General features: G+C 39.8%; 3 protein-coding genes across 4 annotated transcripts in view; 2 read left to right on the forward strand and 1 right to left on the reverse strand.

Moving 5' to 3' along the window:
* Positions 1-17,617, forward strand: part of LOC110371260 (guanine nucleotide-binding protein G(o) subunit alpha) — a 37,987-nt gene extending 20,370 nt beyond the window's left edge. For both annotated transcript variants that reach the window (XM_021327421.3, XM_021327420.3), the window contains exons 5-8: positions 12,962-13,090; positions 13,313-13,442; positions 13,751-13,904; positions 13,991-17,617. In XM_021327421.3, the coding sequence (XP_021183096.1) occupies positions 12,962-13,090; positions 13,313-13,442; positions 13,751-13,904; positions 13,991-14,178 (601 nt within the window). In that variant the 3' untranslated portion in view covers positions 14,179-17,617. The remainder of the gene's footprint in view (positions 1-12,961; positions 13,091-13,312; positions 13,443-13,750; positions 13,905-13,990) is intronic.
* Positions 144-4,594, reverse strand: LOC110371258 (probable cytochrome P450 49a1). The gene is made up of 7 exons (XM_021327416.3): positions 3,944-4,594; positions 3,754-3,870; positions 2,944-3,020; positions 2,354-2,828; positions 1,073-1,151; positions 598-897; positions 144-340 (listed from the first exon to the last, which is right to left on the reverse strand). The coding sequence occupies exons 1-7, from the start codon at positions 4,357-4,359 to the stop codon at positions 212-214; spliced, it is 1,593 nt and encodes a 530-aa protein (XP_021183091.3). The 5' UTR covers positions 4,360-4,594; the 3' UTR covers positions 144-211.
* Positions 17,618-18,587: 970 nt separating the features above from the next.
* LOC110371261 (cyclin-Q) lies at positions 18,588-20,014 on the forward strand. The gene is made up of 2 exons (XM_021327422.3): positions 18,588-19,347; positions 19,865-20,014. The coding sequence occupies exons 1-2, from the start codon at positions 18,682-18,684 to the stop codon at positions 19,952-19,954; spliced, it is 756 nt and encodes a 251-aa protein (XP_021183097.1). The 5' UTR covers positions 18,588-18,681; the 3' UTR covers positions 19,955-20,014.
* The last annotated feature ends 25 nt before the right edge of the window (positions 20,015-20,039 follow it).

Here is a 20,039-nt window from a genome sequence, read left to right on the forward strand (position 1 = left end):
ACCCTTAGAAACCTTGGACTAGTCACCCTTGAGTAGGAACTTACGGAGTCACAAAACATTGGATAGAAAGACAACTGTTTAAATTTTAAAGCTACTCTAATAACAAAAATCATATAAAACTGTAAGAAATAACTAAAAAATAATCTTTGTAAAAAAGCTTTGGCAGTTAATTCTACGTCTTCCGACATTAAGTACTGTTTAACATAGATGATTACAGGCTAGAGTTGGTACCGTTTCTCTTGTGTAGAGCGAACTGCAACGGTTCGTTTGGTACGTATGTCGGCGTCACGCTGTAGGTTAGCTCCCCGAAACGCCATGACACGTTGTATTTATGGAATACCTGAGAAAAATCCATAATTAGGTTCAATAATTTAGGTATTTCAAGAATATCGAAATATTTGACTTGGTGTTAGCTTAAAGTTTGTAGGTTTTCGTTAAAAACATTTTTTATTCGATTCTTAATTCCGTGTAGTCTGAAAAGTTACGCCCTCATTTCATAGACTACATTCTAAGACCACTATTGTCTGAAATATCTGGGGCACAATGACGTGTGATCCAGACGAGACTCATTAAACAAAACAGCAATTAAAAAATTACCTTAGCTAATAGAAGTTGCAATTCAGCTTCAGCAAATCTTTTCCCGATACACATACGACGGCCGAAGCCGAAAGGAAGCGATGCGAATGGGTGTATCCCTACTTCCTTTTGCCTGCGACATACTTCCATAGCTCGGGTATAGGGACACGAAGCTTTGGCATCACCTATCGATCCTTCTTTCATATCCTCCGTATTCGAAATCTCATTGTCTCTTAGCCATCTTTCGGGAACGTAATCCTTTGGTGATGGGAAGTATCTATCCTCGTTCGATAGGATGTAATGCGGGAATACTATGTGAGACTGAAAGGAAAATAATACATCAGAAATATATACTTTTTTCTTCTCAATTTTGGCTTTTCCAATTTGACATCAGATATTATAATTAATTGGTTTATAATTTCTGATATTTGTATCCTCTTGCAGCGTTATATGTTATTTTAGATTTAAATAATAAAATGTATAGGTAATTTCTCACCCCTTTGGGAACTTCGTATCCAGAGATCACGGCATCAGATTGAATGCATCTTCCATTTCCCAGAATGACGGGTTTCATTCTGAAATAAAACTTGTTTTTAAAGACACTGCCACGATTCATATTGCATCTAAAATGAGCTCATTTCCAAAGAAATACTTTAGTCTTTTCACAAACATATTATACATTTCCTGTAACATTGGGGTACAAAGGTTGAGACAACCCAGTTTTATTATAATTATTTATTTTTATGCCATTTGCACTTGTGCACTTGACTTTCCTCAACGAAACAGAAAGGTTTTTTAAATTGATTATAATCCAAACATAAATAAATTAGGATGTATTGAAAGATGGATTATTCCGGTGCCTACTCCTTAAACGTGTTTTCATGTTCGTTTTAAAATTCTAGTACATTATGTAAACATTTAACAACGCAAAAAAAACCTGTCAACTATATGTCAATTATGAAATGTCTGAAGTTATTAGTGCATGAGGACCTGTACTGCAAGAATATTATTTACATAATAATCTATAGTCAAGTATTGTTACAGTCGACTTGTGGACAGTAGTCCTAATAGCAACTCAGGTGCAAATGTAACCTGACGCTGACCATCATTGGTCACGTTACAATAAGACGATACATTTGTATCAAGTTTTTATTATAATGTACACTCATTGGAGGTTAGTGTACTTCAGCCACGAGGGAAATATCTTGTTACTGTTAATGACATTGAAACTGGCTCAATAAAGTTTTTTTGCACCAGTATGACAAAGCTATGATAATATTGAATTGTATTTTTTATAAGTTTGTGGTTTGTGTAAGACGTAATAATCAGGGAGGAAGCTTAATAATTCTCATAAAAGTATTCAGCATAAATTGTGTTATGTCCCTATGTAGGTTGGCGAAACCGCAAATTGTGAGGTTGGTGACTAACAGGCTAACAAAGAACAATTATCACCTTTGAAACGCCTCTTACTTAGTACCTAAGTGTATGTGTGGGTGTTCGAATTGCTAGAAGCTTAGTATTTAGTACAGGGATGCTGGCTCGTATACACCCTGTATCAGGACCAAACAATGTTTGCCGTTCCTCCAATAACATTAGCGTTGTAATGCAAATATTATGCTAAGTGCTACCGTGAGATACTCGTGTACCAAGATAGCTGCCCGTTAGATGACATTTAGATAACAATATTAGGGTTCGAAGTGTCAGACAATGTAACTGTTCTTGAATACATGCAACAAAACCGTGGTATTGTCGTAAGGCCTAAGCACTTTGAACTTACCTTAGCGATTCTTTGATACAAGCTTTGAGATATTGCAACTTGTCCAAGTCCTTGCTAGTCATTCCTCTATCTGTTGGCAAATTTTTGTCCAGTTCAGTCTGTAATTTTCTTTGTGCTCTTTCATTATTAGCCAACAAATAAATAGTACTTGCTGCTGCAGCCGCTGTTGTGTCTACACCGACCAACAGTAGATCCAAAGCTAATATAGTGGCCACCTTTTCACCAGAAGCTTTCGCTATTTGCGAACATATGCCTTTATCAGTCAATCTCTTCAAACAGAGTGATGTAAAAGTGTCTAGAGCTTCGACGTATGTTTTATATTCCGGTGTAGAATATATTCGCCACAATGGTGCTGAAAGTTCTAATACAGGAACACTATGGAAGAAGCCGTGAATACATTTAATGATTTGTTTCGCGTCCGCATCGTTATCTTGTAGGCATCCCAATCTTGTCCCCAGTGCCCAAGCACCCACAGCTAGAACAAAGAGGAGTGTTTTCTTTAGGCGTTAAATTACCACTTGGTACAAGTTTATGCGGAAAAGCACAATAGAGTTCACAGAAGGTGGCGCCGCTCGTCAAGTAGCACTTACACTCAAGGGCCCATTTGTAGAGTTCCGTGAGAAAATCTTTCGGCAGCTCACGATTATCGTCGAGAATGCATTCCATTCTGTAACAAAAATATTTTAAAATGTATCGACTTTAACGTTCTCGTGCGCTACTTAAAAAGTTTTACGTTCCTATCTATAAATCAGTCGTCATCATCATCGAGATTTAAATCCGAATTCATTTAAATCTCGTATGTTAATTGTGTTTCTCAATTAAATACATCTAAGCGTTAAATATTCCGCTCTCGAGTCAGTTAAGCGAAAAGTTACGTTTCTCATTGAATGAGGTTTGTTGTTCACAATGAGTCAGTAGCCGTCACTCAAAACAAATGCGCAGACGCCGCGCGCCGTTGTTAAAAACGGGATGTGGTCATTAAACTGAGATTCCACGCTCAGATCACTAGAGGCAAAACGAAGTACTAGACCACAAAATTGCCGCATGCGTGTACATTTACTGCGAGCACGAGCCCTTGTTGCTATACTCTTTCATATTAACATTTATCAAGTAGGTATACAGAATAATAATCATCGATATTAACATATTTTGTTGCTATTATTGTTTCTTATAAGCAGGTAATCTGATTATAAATAGTATTCAGTAACAACTCTTTTCACACCTACATTATGGAGCACGTCATAATGTTGCTGTGTACTACAGTTCCATTATGATGACATTGATTTATCACTATCATGTTTTATATCCAAAATAACATTACGAGAATAGCTCAGTAAATTAAACACCCGTAGCGTTTTTAAGATAAAGAACAAAACACTGTTGATATACACGAGACATACCTGTGTACGAAATCGTCGGTCACATATTCTAAATCTGGAACCGCAGCCCTTGCTGCCTCCGGCGCTATCAATGCTTTGGATACTTTAGATCTAAATCTAGACCACGGCTCGCCATGTCTGCGGAAAGTATTCTGGATTTAACAAAAACACAAACTTATCTGCCAGCACTCTAAATATGTTGTATCCTTACACTCCAATAAGACCGGGTTCATTTCCAAAGAAATCCTTTCTCAAATCATGCTTATAATGGCTGAGGCACGGTGCTTTTGCTCTGTGCGGCATTGAGTCTTCACGTCTGTAAATCTTTGCCGTTTCCTCGGCACAGAACGGAAATACCAGATCGGGATGTCCAAACAGTTTTGACACTTTAGCCGCTCCCCCGGCGCCTGCCAAGGCTCTTAAGAACCAAAGAGAAATGTCCAAAGCGCGAGTTTTCCAAGGATTCTTGCCTATAGCAAACCGCCAACTATTGCCGAATATAGGCAAGGGCTTGGGGCCCGGCATGACTGCGTAGCACCGCGCGTTACTCATCGCGAATGAATTGTCAATGGCTTTGGCTTCAGCCCCTAAGTTCTGCACTACAGAGGAAGCAGTGGGGGCTACCATATTACGATTTCAGCGTCAGCGATGCCGTAATCTACGCCATCCGCCGAGTTGACGCAGTACACACGCATGCGTACAAATAATATACAATACAAACCTCCATTGATGTTACACTCCTCTCACTCACGTCGGGGGTTGATATTTTTTAGCGATTGGCAGATTCTCGCATAAATGAATGACACATCAGAATTCATACAAGAATTATCTACAAAACCTTCGAAATTGCTAATCCTTGTTCTAATCACATGATTATTTCATTAATTGCCATCTTATGATCCTAATAACGTTATATGCCAAATTAATTTGAAGAAATACTTAAGTAAAATGAGTATGTGGAATTATGTATCGCCCTTTTGTTGCAAGTGTGATGACACCACTTAGAGTGTGCTTGTTAATAATAGAAACTGACTTGAGGAAAATGCAAGTCATGGCTGGAGTTTCCAATTTGTCTCTACAGTATTATTTCGTAAACTGTTTATCTTCCGTTTAGCAACATGAGCCATGTGAAATAATGTAACTTTTTAATGACACTGCTAACTAATTGCGCGGTTAATGAAGTGGTAACTTCAGTGCGTAGTCACACGAGCACTTCGCATAATGCTAAGATAATAAGCATACACGGGATAAAATGATACTGCCTCGATCAAAACGTTAAAATTAATTTTAACTCACGTATTTAATTAGCAGAATGGGGTCGCGATTAATTAAAAAGTCTGGTATGATAACAACAGTTGTTACGATTATTAACGTTGCCAGTTTGTATGTATGTAGGTGTGCATTAGTACATTCCGATAATTTCATGTTGAGTGTTAGTTGTGACGTCACTGCCATCAATTCAATTTGTCAATCCCTCGATGGAAGCAGGGAGCGGTGCTCGCGCGCCGATTGACTCGTCCGGTCTTCGCTCATTGCGTTCATATTGTGTTTCTTCCGCAATCCCACATCTAGAACATTTCTGTTAAATGGTGTTCTCTTCATCAATGTCCAATTGAAATAATTTGTCATGGTAATGCGAAACTTTGCTTCAACATTTCCATGTAAGTTAGCCAGTAACTCCCTGATTTTTGTCATTATAAACATTAACTGTCTGCAAACTTGCTCTCGATTCAATAAATATCATTTTTATGACAAGTATAGACGTAATTACAAAACAACAGTCCATGAATTGATTACTAGTTGCTCCAACGCCTTACACTAAGATGCTGTTACGCTCAGTTGATTCCAACTTACGCAGAATGCTATATACTTATAATTTATTTGTTTACTAAATCATCATGATAAACACGTTCCCATAAACAGGTACAGTTTACATACTTACATTCAATCAAGTTTATAATCCCTGACGAACAAACCGTTACGATTAGTGCATTAACTTCACTCTGTAAACAACCGCTTCGGGATATAATTGAATAGAAGCAAAAACAAGTCCATTAATCATTAAAAACAAACCCAAGTTAGTTTTTGCCTCAATAAAGAACTGAAATATCGAGCATCTTGCTTGCTTATTGGGTTCCTTAACTTGTAGTAGCAGGTCTAAGAATTCATCATTTTTTTTACATGGGCTTCCCCCAATATAAGTCATATAATATCATCTATGTAGGGAGCTAATGTAAGCCAAACGTGAAATTCCAAAAGGCTTATCCAAAGAGGTGATTTCCCCTGTCTGCGGAACTCCATGTATTCTGTCAGAACAAGGCTGAACTGATGTACCATTTAGTGGCCCGTCAGTAACACGATAAGGATAGTTGTTTTGTACTGTGTGGCGAGAATCGCGGTCGGCGGATGCTCTTGCAACAGTGACAAGGCACCCTTTGTGCGCGGTTCAACGCTCGTATCTGTGTGACTCTCATCAATCATGAGGAAAATCACGTGCGGAATGTACCTTGTGGTTAATTCGATATTAATATCTGTTGCCAATTGTTAAATATTTAAAACAATTTCTGAATATTTGCTCAAAAGCTAACCTTTTCATAAATGGCCATTAGATACTCGTATGTAAAGTATGCCCCTAGTGGTTTTGCTCCATCAAGGATGTCGTCAGTTGAAAATAGTAGCCCACTACTGTCACAGCGCATTAACTGTAAACGATCCTCATATTTTACTATTACTCCACCACTAAACATTGGCTCCGATGCTCAATAGGCGAAAAATGATGTCTAACTTGCCTGTTGCGTTGCATTACCGATACACCTTGCGGAACTAAGTGATACCGCATCAGTTACTCAATACAAAAGAAATTCTATGTTTCGTTTTTGATCTGAGAATCCAGCTCATAATAATTTAACTTGATTTTATAATAAACTGCGCTTTTTACCCGGTGCTTCGTGTTAAAATATCGATCGCGTGCAGTGTTTGCCGCAGAAATGACTAACCATGTTAGAAAATACGTGTTCATTTTATACATTAATTCTAAGGTTTGACATTGATACAGACTACCTACACCGAGTTTAGCTCCAACAGTCGATCGTTTCTATCACTAAGAATAACTAATAAGCCACGCAGAGGGCATATTATGTTATTAAAATTTCATACCCATGAATTTCAAAAGGCCATGGAGTCAACCAAGACTTAAACTTATTCACAACATAAATACAAGATTCAACATTCGATTGGGGTATATTTTGTTAAAAGTTTTCTTGATTCGTGAAGGACATATCCATTATCCCACCACAAAATTTCATAAATGTTATAAAAAATGTGTTGTAGTCCCAACTGCGTTAAAATTTGCTACATCATCTTTCATGACTGTTACTTTGTCAATTACATTTCAGGCCGCAATCGTTTCGTGCAACAACTGCTCAACTGAGAAAATCAAGAGTGGTTAGGCATGTTACGTTAGCAATTTTATTATCCACCTGCTAATGGCACATCTCGTTAGTATTAGAATTATACTCTCAAATATTTTCCAAAAGTGAAATCATTCTTTTTACTTTCGCAATTATATTATTCGAATGATACATTTTATTTATTTGTGGATTACACGTATGTGTCATTCGTGTATGTGTTTAAAGATTGTCAGCAGTCGTAAAGCAATTGAGATAGTATCGTCGAGTTCGCGATTGCAACCGTGGCTCGGCGCCGCCCACAATGTCTGGTCATGGCGCGTGGCGCGTGGAACGCCATCGGCGACAGATTTATGCGCCGATCGCATGACGCCTAGCTAATTCCGGAAGCACTTCACAGCGCCACCGGCTGCTTAAGCCCTAAACTGCTTAAGCTCTCCATCTAACTCAGTGGCACCTCATGAACCCCCTATCGCCGCCGCTTTCGGGGGTAATGTGTCAACGCTGACTTTTATTGATGTAGTCACACCATTGCGTAAACTTTCAACCGAACCCGTTAACCCCCAACTAAACAAAACGTGTTACAGGGTTGTGCATTCTGCTTTCTTGTTTCTCAAATAGTCTTTTTATAGAATCTGTTCCCACGTTGGTGCTGACAAGTGTTTCATGTTATGGATGTTATAAACAATCTAGCGAGTCGGTTATCCAAGCTGGGTTAAGATTTTGGGAGATTTCATCTTTGAGCCATCTTTGAGCTCTATACAAATCCAAAAGGGCGTTCACCTTTCCTTTTTTCGTGTTTTTTCTGATAATTTTATACAGACAACCTTGCGGAACGGTTTCAGTGCCTACAAAGTTATTGACTCGTTCTAAGAGAAGAAGCATACAAAGAAAGTATAAAATTGATAGGCAATAGGTTCGATTGGCATCGCAATTGTGGAGCAGCGAAATCGGTCGATGTTGGTCGACATGTATGTCTGTGTGCAAATCGGCTGTGCGTGACGTGATCACGGGTTCGCGTCGTTTCGGCCGTGGTTCGGCCGTCGCCGTAGCGCGTAGTTATCGAAAGGGCTCGGCTCGGCTCGGCGTGCGGCGGCGCGCGGCGTATTGATCGCGCGGCCGGACCTGTTGCCGGGCGGAGGCCGCGCGCCCGTCGCCCGCAAGCCGTTGACGCCGACAATACATGGGTTTTATGCATTACCCAGCCTGCAATCAGCACAAGGATTAGTTCTGCCCCTAATATTGATGATCCAACACAATCAGATAAGATGAAAGGCGGTCCTAGAGCTGACAGCCTGAAAACTTAAAAAAATCCTTCATTACGAAACGGAAAATACATTTACAGTATTTTACTTAAATTATTAGTTAACTAGTTTTCGCACGCTATTCCGATTTAGTAAGTAGGTGTCTCGAGTTTCGATCGAGAACAAATTAAAACAATTGTTGCCGGATTCTGCGATCTTCCCTTAGCTGCTGAACGTTGTCATCAATACATCGACGTTCAATAACACCGGCGGCGTTCAATAGTATAATGAAATGATTTCGGCTGCTCCGAATGTAATTCATCCTTGTTTACTGACCCAGTTAATGTTGACAGAGGTTTGACGTCAGCAACGCCCAGGACCGACGCGAAAAAGCGACAGTATGATAAACACTCGGGTTTGAACATTTCACACGTATGTATGTAATGTTTATGATATGTTTTAATTATAAGAGCGATCTGCGAGAGGGTTATCAGTGCCAGTATCGACCCAAAATATAATATGACTTGCATACATATTTTTCTTTCCGCAATTTTAGGAATAATATAATTAAGTAACGGAATAACAGTCAAGTTCATAGTCAACAGGGACCATCGAGTTCTAATTATAGCGATGGCGTTTGACGAGGACAAAATAACATGATGATTTATCGATTTTATACAACTGTAGTCCTGTATCTGCAGTAATTCGCACTGCGACACCTCATATTGCAGGGAGTTTACAATTACTTCACTCGGAACGTGACTACTACCAACTTCAGTACAAAAAGATTATCAACCGAATATCAGACAGTTTCCCTCTGGACTTTGGTAGTTAAGTAAGGATCGTAGATGTCCTTTGTGTTGGCATCCGTCCAAACGCGCCAACAATTCCACTGACATTGGAACATAATACCCTACTTCTTGCTCCCATAGCATATTTAGGCAACTACAGATCGTGTAATGAGATGAAAACTTTGCAAAATGTGCCTATACTGCATGTTTAGTCATGACGAGAAACCTTTTTTCTTATATCTATGAGAGAAACTTATAACCCAGGTTCATGCGTACTGTTAGGGTATTTTTTTAAAGAGGTCCTTTTTGGACTACATCGAGAACTAGTTTCGTGTCATCTATGAACTTGAAAATATTTAATTAAGAACTCGCCAATTCTGCAAGAGCGATCGATATGTTGTTAACAAGAAGGCTGATAGCTTAGCTCGGTGTCAACCCTTGCTTATTCGCGTCGCTAACTTTGTCTAAGTTCGGCTTCTAGTCATCTGGCAACCGGCCAACAGTGTCAGATCTGCGATCTATACATATTGACCTTGGATTGCAGTCGTTTCTGACACCAATCACGACAGACCCAATTGTCGTTTGCATAAATCATGTTGGATACAGTCATACAGTTCAGTAAATATTTAATGATCTAAAGACCGTTAGACAGTTCTTGGAGTTATTGTGGACTGTAAACTGCACATGCAATCTGGACTGTATGTCTGACTGGCGAAAGGAAACCTTGTCAAGTGTATCGGTGTCTTGTTTATCGGCTTTTTGTTTATGTGTGACACTTCCAAAATATGCTTATAGAATGTTGAATTTTATATGCATTTGAGTTAGTTTCCAATTATCAAATTACAAATATGATTATTGCAACAAACCTTCACTCTTCGCCTGTTTCATGCTCTTCAACAAATCGACGTTTAAATACAATACAATAGCCATAATTACAGACTCTAATGGCTAACGTAGCAATGTTTTTCACTATAAAAAGGTTGCGTGTTTCGCCAACGTAGTTTTTCATTTATGTTGGGAGTTACCGGCCTATCGTGTCAAAGTTGGCCTTTCACACGAACGGTAACTACGGCACCGATACATGCCCACTTGTAATTAAGATAGTCTGACCTATTTGAAAATATATTTTTATAATCCTTCATACATACACTTAATAATTATATCGAGAGTTTGTACAGTGCAGATTAGACATTTTTAAATCAGATTTTGCATATTATGCAGATCTTTTGAGTCGTTTGTATTCCTATTCTCTGAACAGGAGCAAAACTAGCTTTGTCTCCATTGATCACTTACGAAAATCAGGATGTACATTTGCAGTTTTGGCTAGCTATCTACGACTCTTTCTAGCACCTTCAATCAAAGATGATTCAGAAGCAATGTGTTTATAAAATAATCCAGCAGACATGATTGTTTGATTAGAATGTTATCTTAAACCATGTGAGCGAACACTTGCGTTGTTTTGTCATTAATCTTAGTCGGGATCGAAGAAGTTCAAAGTCACGTTTCTCAGTAGGTAGTAGGTACAGTCAACCTTTTGATGGCGTCACAACCTGACTCATGTTATACCATCTCGCCATCCAGTGACATTGACTATTCTTCCATTAGCCAAAATTGGTGAAAGGCCTCTTTTTGGCAAAACTGCTGGAATAAATTCCTTTAAACTGCAATGCGCTGAGTGTGGGCGAATGCTGCAAGCTGCATCCATAAACTTGACACTCAAATGAGTTCTACACGCCTTGTACAAATAGGATTAACGTTTATATCTCATCCGACCGTCAAGCGATGCTATTATAGCATTTTACTCAATGGACCGCTCTATGTGACGATTTACGAGAGCCAACGATCTTTGTAGTACACATGCACGTGTGCCAGCTGCCGAGGAAAATGAAGGTTGAGCGTCATTCTACACTAGACGTCTTACAAATAAATACTGAAACTTACGGAATTTAAGACTAATACATAGAAGGCCAAAGAAGGAACATGATGGGTTTTAGTCAGTCTGACACTCGGGAGGGGTCATTTGATGATCTCCCATCAAAAAGTTAGGACTGATAGATAGGACAGGACTTGAACCTGCTTGTCTATCTACTGTTCTTGCATTTCCAAGAAAAAAATGATTTACTTGTCATTAAAAATATTTCCACCACTATGGAGGTTACTTTGGTGCGTATAGCGTGTTGTCTACGGGTCGTAGCTCGTTAATATGTATGCGGCGGCGTCGCCCGGCGTTTAGCGTGGCGACTGCAACTAGTGGCCGGCCGGATGTCTGCCGATATAGCTTGCGGAATAATCAAGAAAACTTAGCACTGTTTATTGAACTTTAATGCTTCCTATCATAACTAATTATGCACGCTAAACGTATTCCTACTTGGTCTGTATTGTTTATTTTTCTATACAGCACCAGGTTTTAAAAAAGCTGATGTCTTATTTTGGTTAATCATGGGCTTATCAAGCTACCTACAACAAGGGCCCTTTTAGTTTTGCATAGGTGCGTGTGTGTCATCGATCTGGGATTCCCAGTTCCGCCGTTCATTAGGTTATGTCTCAGCATCAGTTTTCCGGTTCGTTTTTGTGCATTCTTACTACATTTTGGTGACTCATAAACTATGTAGTGCAAACGTTTGTTGCAAACAAAAATATGTTTTGTAATGAGTTGCAATCGGCACATTACAATGAATTTAATACTTGCCTAATGTGTACACAAATATTTGATTGTTTGAGCTAGAGTGCGGTAAGGGAATGATGATTTCAGTAGAATGCGTGATGAGTACCACGTAGGTACGATATGAACAATATTTAAATATATGGGTTGCGATTTTTTTATGTAAATTTGACATCCATAGTATTTATAGGTGTGTCACAATTTATTGATCACCTTTTATGCTTTATTAACTACTTAACGCAAAATTAATGTGTCTAGTAGTAAATTAAAGAAAGAAGATGAAAATAATAGAGTATATTGATCAAGTTGGCGTTTTGTTATGACTTACTTATATGCCCATATTATTTCTTCCACAAGTACAATGACCTTTCCTAGAAACTAACATAACAATGAAAGACTAGAACTAGAACATCAGGAAAATGGGGTTGAAGAAATTGAACATTCATGTTTAGTTAATGCTGTTACAAGCACGGAACACTGATTGACGTTGATTAGCTTAATCTACATACAAAATCACCATGCTATTGAAATAAAGTCAAGGCTAAGATTGGGTCAAAAATTACCACTCCAAAAAGCCCCTTTATATTTGAAAAACTTTAACGACATAATTATATCCTCTACGATAACGATTTGATTGTTTGTTTGTAAATAAAGAGTTTATATTCCGTGTCTACTGATTGCGGGGTACCGTAACCGATTAGATACAAACGAGCTTCATACTTACGATTACAACGAAATATCTAACATAATCGATTAATTATATACAGCGATAAACGATGCTTTTTCTACTTTAAAAAAACTATTAAAAAATTGACTCAAGCGTTGTAGTCTAGTTCTTGTAAGCAATCATGGTTACGTAGTTTGTAAATATTCATGTACATACTTTCGTTATACAATAAACTAGCTTTTCCGCGCAGTTTCGATTCCAATCTTGTTATTAATTATTCCGAAGTGAATCACGCCGAAAATGCTAATTTAAAATGACGAGTTTCGATTCGAGAAATTAATGGCTGTAGAAGAATTTTTAATAACAGCAAACAATTTAATGATGTGAATGTGGATCAAAATTTTCCATGTTAGTTCCATGTTTATAACTTTCTAAATGATATCATCTGTTTATTACAGTTTCCTGGACGACTTGGACCGGTTAGGTGCGAGAGATTACCAGCCCACCGAACAAGATATTTTAAGGACTAGAGTCAAAACCACTGGCATCGTCGAAGTGCACTTCTCCTTCAAAAACCTTAATTTCAAGTAAGTATACGAAAATTAATGTTACAACAGCTGAAGAAAATGTTGTAAATTACATAATAATTCCATCAACGTTAGTTTTAAACTAAAAAATAAATTACACTGAACATTATTTACAAGAGACAGCTCTCCTCACGGCCTGTCCGAACAAAATAATTCATTGTGGAATTCACCTTTGCGTTGATCACATAACATAAATTCAAATGTGCCGTGTCATGTTTCCAGATTGTTCGATGTGGGCGGCCAGCGATCCGAGAGAAAGAAATGGATCCATTGCTTCGAAGATGTCACCGCGATCATATTCTGCGTCGCCATGTCGGAGTACGATCAGGTCCTGCACGAGGATGAGACAACGGTAGATATTTTGATCTTTATTGCTAAGTGTTTAGGTTTATATTTGTATGTTTAAGCGTGTATTTATAGGAACAACCATTTTTTTGCTGATAGTTCTCATATTCTCTAAACGTCCTGTCATCATCAAAATAAAACTTTCGTACCGATATTCAAGTAATTGTTATCTTACTTGCCTCTGTAGCTTCGCTTTCTTTTCCGCAAAATTGAAAATGATTTGTTGCATATACATGAGTATCTGATTAAAACATGATCATACATATTCTTGCCACCATCTTCATTAGTAACGCATAACGTGTTGTTTGATTCCAGAACCGTATGCAGGAGAGTCTAAAGCTGTTCGACTCGATCTGCAACAATAAGTGGTTCACCGACACCAGCATCATCCTGTTCCTCAACAAGAAGGATCTATTCGAGGAGAAGATACGCAAGTCGCCGCTCACCATATGCTTTCCCGAGTACACGGGTAAGTTAACAGACAGTTTCATATCTGTAATTCATGTCTAGTGGAAATGTAGTTCAGAATAAAAATGTGATATTACTGTTCGACAGGCGCGCAAGAATACGGCGAGGCAGCTGCGTACATCCAAGCCCAGTTCGAGGCGAAGAACAAGTCTACCACCAAGGAGATCTACTGCCACATGACCTGCGCCACCGATACTAACAACATTCAGTTCGTGTTCGATGCCGTCACCGACGTCATCATAGCCAACAACCTTCGCGGCTGCGGCCTCTACTAGAGCCGAGGAACGAGCCAGCCACCGGGTGCGAATGCGATCACAAGACAGCTCCAGCAGTCGCCGACGCCGAGCGGCGCCCGCACAGTCTTGTGCTCGTATTCGCGAGTTCCTCCCGCGACGCCCGGCCCGGCGCCGCAGGCTGCTGATGCACTGCAAGCATATCACGACGTCGGCGCGGGCGAGCGTCGCGGCCGCTCACGCCGCAGCTACGCGTATTATAATTACCTATATATTTTTATGGAAAGTAAGCTTACTGGATATACCGCCGATGTGCAGATATCATGTGTCACATGGCTTGGGGCATTGTGTATGATTTTCAAAAGCTCCCACCGACAGTGTGCGACTAGATCCGACCTACCGGTAGTGTTTCAGTTCCCCCTGTAATATAAAAACCGTAGTTTGGTTATTGTTTCGACGACGCGGTCGGGCGGGCTCGTGCCCGCTGCGATCGTTTTCGATTATTGTGAATTAGTGATCTAGTGTTCAATTCTAAATTTTGGTGCTAGGCATTTGGTATAGTGTTACGTTGCACACGACGTGTCGGACTAGTGGCCCGCTGGCGCAGGAGCTCCGGTATCTATATGTGCTTATATACTCACTCTCTTACGGACCAAACACAGAAAGGAACCAATATTTAGTATTGAATTAAAACACGGTAGTGAGATGCATGAATACGTTCACAGGCCTACTTAAACTGATTACAAAACATCATTCCATTATTAAGTATTATATCACTTATAATGAGAAATTATTTTTTATAAACTTTTGAATGCACAACTGTAACCGCTCTATGGAATAAGACGACGTCTTTTATGTTACGTACCTACGATCATACTTTAAGCTAAGTCCTATCATCCAATGTTATTATTTAAGTTAAGCATTGTATTACGCACAAATTATTTATTCCAGTAAGAGCATTAATTTGTTACGCCATATACAATTCTGAATATTTTTTTTGTGTTCATATTTTTCTATATCATTTTACAGTTATCCTTAAGGTGTAGCCATTTAAGATCTATTCTTGTATTCAATTATTGAAATCATGTTAGGTATTTATTTTATCTAGAGTACTTGTATTAAACGTGGTATATGTAAACTTGTCATGTTTAATTTTATATTTAAAGGTAATTAACCAATGTTTATGATCATGTTAATCTTCGTCATTATTTTGTGAAGTGGGTGGAGTCTGTAATGGTAAGGAAGTTAGTGAGGTGTGGTCATTTTTATATAATAACTAAGCAGTTATGTACGTGTATTTACAGCTAGACATACGTAGTAGAGGCGGTAGAGTACACGGCCCCTCGCTCTGTGTCCGCCAGACCGCGCGGACCTCGCGCTCCTGTAAGATATGTGAGTATATAAACTTTGTATACACTCGCGAATTGGCGTAATCAAACACTATATATACTATATAACATAATTTATTATTAATAATAAAAATAAAATCTTACTTTTAAGCATTAGGACAGTAACTGTATCAATAAACATTAATTAATAATGCAATTAGACAGTAACCTTTACTATTGTCATAGTTAGGTGATTTATTTTCATTTTACGTTTATGAGTATGTAAAAAGTGATTAAATGAAAATGTACGCCTACACTGTGACCGCGCGGGCCATTGACCACCTCCGACCTGTGCGAGCTGCAGACCAAAGATATTGTAATGTACGCCAGTACACCGCTAACAGCCACAGCCGAGTTACATACTGCTCGCATACACCTTCCTACTAATTCATTGATACATTGTTAGATACATAGCATCGGCTGATCTCCGGATCGCGAACGTTTGGTAGTGGCCCGCGGCTCGAGCGCCCGCCGCTCGCTTGTTGCTAGGTAGGTTTTTTACTGTTATGTAACAATATGTGTACGTAAAACTAATAAAAAATAATATTAGCGCAGTTCTACATTCAACCTACATTTAAGTAAGCTTCACGTTACATTTAAAAAGTTTTTTTAATGAGTGAACGATGTGGATATGATCATTCGACGTCTTCAGGACGAAGGCTCCCATACATAATTACGATGGGTTCGTACATTAGTGCAGGGTGTGGTGTGCGTGGTGTGTGTGAGTGCGTGAGGCGGTCGACTAGTGTGCCATCGTCACCAGCTTTAAGCGTCCGTAGAACAACGGCCGCCCATCCCGCCGCCCGCCACATTCGCGGCTCGACAACTACGTGTCCTACGACATCTAGTTCTCCGTCGACAGTTTTGCATTTCATGTGTTCCTCCGCCGCAGAACATTTAACTTGTATGCTTATATTTCGAGTGAATGTGATGTAAATTTTGTACACTGCCGCATTGTTTATTCGCTCGAATCACATTTAGTTTATAAGATTTGAGACAGTGAACGAATCGCACAAGCCACATGTAACATGTTTGTCTGAGACACAAAGGAGCGCACAAAGCGTAGTGCACGGCCGTGCGACCGACCGTATCCGACCGATCGCAGCTCAACCGACTCGCCGATGCCGGGCAAGGCACGTGGTATGTGCGTTGGCTTCTTATTTGAAGACTGAATTGTTGCGGCTCAAATATTCTCGCGCTTTATTAGATCCACAACTGGGGAAGTTATTGCAAAGTTTTTTTAAGGGAGTAGCGTTTAGTGATCGGGTTTGAGGCATATGTCTAATTATAGTGATGTGGCATGAGATAATTCGAAAACTACCTGTATTGACATTCTACTGTTGATATTAGCGAAATGAGCGACGTTCAGTATAATTTTTAATATTAACGCTGAGTATTGTCGAGATGTTGTCCATCTAAAACAATATCACCATGCTTCATTCATATTTGCCAAAGTTAATACTAACCTCACTATTTATACCTACTGTATGTTCTTCGATAACTAAATTATGTCTGGGATTCGCGATAAGGGCGGAGGCGCGGCGCACGTATCGCCGTCGGCGCGGCCCAGCGTCGAATATAGTCGTATCGGTACTGATCAGAGTACAATGTTGAAAATATCTTATTTAGAATTGATGAACATGTAAACATTTATTTCTAGCGCGTGCGAGGGATCGCTCGGTGCGCGAGTGGCGCCCCGCGACAAGCCGCGTCCGGCCGAGCGGCGGCGAGCGCTCGCAGGCCCGGCCTCTGAGCCAGTATGGTGCCGAGCGATCCCAATTATTGAACAAACGTTTAAGAAAGTAAAATTTTTAGTCACTAGTGGGTAATTTTTGAATGTGATTCAATCTTATCTTTATTTTTCTATATCGAGTGACATTCAACTTTGATTTCATTGTTTTCCGACTTATTTTATGTATTGCATTTACTGAAAGCGATGTATTTAACCAACGATGTAATAAACAATATTTTCTCTTATTTGTATCTCGTCTGCACTGGTATTTTTTATTGAATTTACTATAAATGTACTTTAAGTGTATAATTTTAAATAATTACTGAAAATGATTATATTCTAATTTTTATGTTCAAATAAATGTTTGTTTTATTTAATCCCCTAATATTATCCTGGCTTAGCCCCCTTCATTCCACAAGTATATAGGCACCAGCCTACCAAATGCTTGCCTAGTGCTTGACTAACAAATAGGTACTATCTTGACTGAAAAATATCAGAAATGGCCCAGAAAGGAGGAATTGCAAGTCCACCTGCTTTAGATACAACACAGGAAAAAGTAATAATCATCTGCCTAGCTAGACCCCAGCCTTTTCCCAACTATGTTGAGGTCGGGTCATGTCTTCCACTCAGACTCAGACTGATACCAATTTGTTGTCAGATTTTATGGCTGACTACCCGTTACAACAACCAAAGACAGTCAAATGATAGTGGACCCAGTCATTTTTAAATGTAATATGCCCTCCGAAATGCGAAGAGAAACTTAAAAGTAGCGGAGGCTAACATCTTGTTTGTACCCCTAAGGTGCGTCCGCATCTGGCGAAAATGCGCAGCCCGCGGGCCGTTTCCGAGCCATCCGTGAACTGCGCCCGTGCATTTTTGTTCGAGCCTTGCATGAGTTGTCGCACAAAACCATTGTCTGTCTGGCTATTGTCGCGCCGCTCGCAAACGGCTCGCGTCAGATGTGGACACACCCTAAGGCTCTGAAACTACTGAACCCATTTGAAATATTCTGTCACGGTTGGAAAGCACACTCCCTGAGTAACATAGGCTATGTTTTATCCCGGAGTAACAATAGCTAGTACAGTTACCGGCACGGATGTCGGGCTCTCGGCGGAAGAGTGGGGATGGCTTTGCGCACCCGTACGCATAAGGCAATAAGGCAGTAAATCGCTTGTGCGCAGGTGAAGGTCAGGGCTCGACATCCGTGCCGGTAACTGTACAATATTAATATTTCTTAGATAAATATATTAAAATTCGTGGCTTCTCGTGGCATTGGGTATCACGCCCATAGACAACTGTGGGCTCAAGATTGACATTTATGAAAAGTAAATAAAAAGGTTCTCTATGGCTAACCTCATTTTGCATTAGCGTCCCAAAACAAAACAATTGGTAACGTAAAAGTATAGTGGAAACTTAAGAAAAACCATGAAAGACGTGATAGACGTTTTGGCTTTACAAAGCAGTCGAAGAGAAAGAAGATTACCTGATTACCGTAGCGCTCCAAGTCATAGTTTAGCCACAAATTTCATATTTGAATGTGGTATAAAACTTGGATTACAACCAGCGACTGTTGCTACTGCTGCAATTTTTTATCATAAATTCTTCAAGGAAGCCGATAAAAATGACTATGATTGCTACGTAATATGTACCGCTTGTTTGTGTGCGGCGGGCAAGTCACGAGATGAACCTGTAAGACTGCGGGACGCTGTTAACGTTGCACACAATTCTATAAATCGTGGAGCTGGGCCTTTGGAGTTAGGCGAAGAGTACTGGTCATGGCGGGGCGCCGTCGCGCAGGCAGAGTTGTTGGTTTTGCGTTTGCTCGGTTTCAATTTGGATGCTCCATCTCCTCACAGATATTTGCTACATTACCTGCGCTCACTGCAAGAATGGTTCCCTCCATCACAGTGGCGCTCTGCTCCCATAGCCCGCACTGCGATGGCTTTCCTGCAAGACTTCCATCATTCCCCGTCTATACTGGACTACAGAGCTCCTCACGTAGCTGTAGCTAGCTTGACGTTGGCACTGCATGTGCTGGGAGTGTCAGTACCACTAGCAGCAACATTGGATGATGATGCTGCTTGGTATTCGGTGAGTATTTTTGTTTCATTGAATAACATAACAGTAACATAACAGTAGTCGTGGTGGCCTAGTGGGCAAAGAACCAACCTCTCGAGTATGAGGGCGCGGGTTCGATCCCAGGTCAGGCAAGTACCAATGCAACTTTTCTAAGTTTGTATGTACTTTCTAAGTATATCTTAGACACCAATGACTGTGTTTCGGATGGCACGTTAAACTGTAGGTCCCGATTGTCATTGAACATCCTTGGCAGTCGTTACGGGTCGTCATAAGCCAGTAAGTCTGACACCAGTCTAACCAAGGGGTATCGGGTTGCCCGAGTAACTGGGTTGAGGAGGTCAGATAGGCAGTCGCTTCTTGTAAAGCACTGGTACTCAGCTGAATCCGGTTAGACTGGAAGCCGACCCCAACATAGTTTGGGAAAAGGCTCGGAGGATGATGATGAATAACATAACAGTCAAGTTATATTTTTTCCTAAAACCATGTTTGTTAACTTTAGAACATGTTATAAATTAAAATGTGTTTTCAGGTGTTCACCAAGGACCTACAAAAGGAGAAAAATTGGGAGATAATGGAGAAGATTATGCAAGTGTACAGCAGGGAGCCAGAACCTATATAGAGGAATGGTTTTTCAACCCTTTTTCATGTGTGACTGCGATTAAAGTAATTTGAGAGTGATCATTTGATGTTTTAATGGAAAATTA

This window comes from Helicoverpa armigera, chromosome 15 (genome assembly GCF_030705265.1).
Source record: "Helicoverpa armigera isolate CAAS_96S chromosome 15, ASM3070526v1, whole genome shotgun sequence".
In the NCBI taxonomy this organism is placed as follows: domain Eukaryota; kingdom Metazoa; phylum Arthropoda; class Insecta; order Lepidoptera; family Noctuidae; genus Helicoverpa; species Helicoverpa armigera.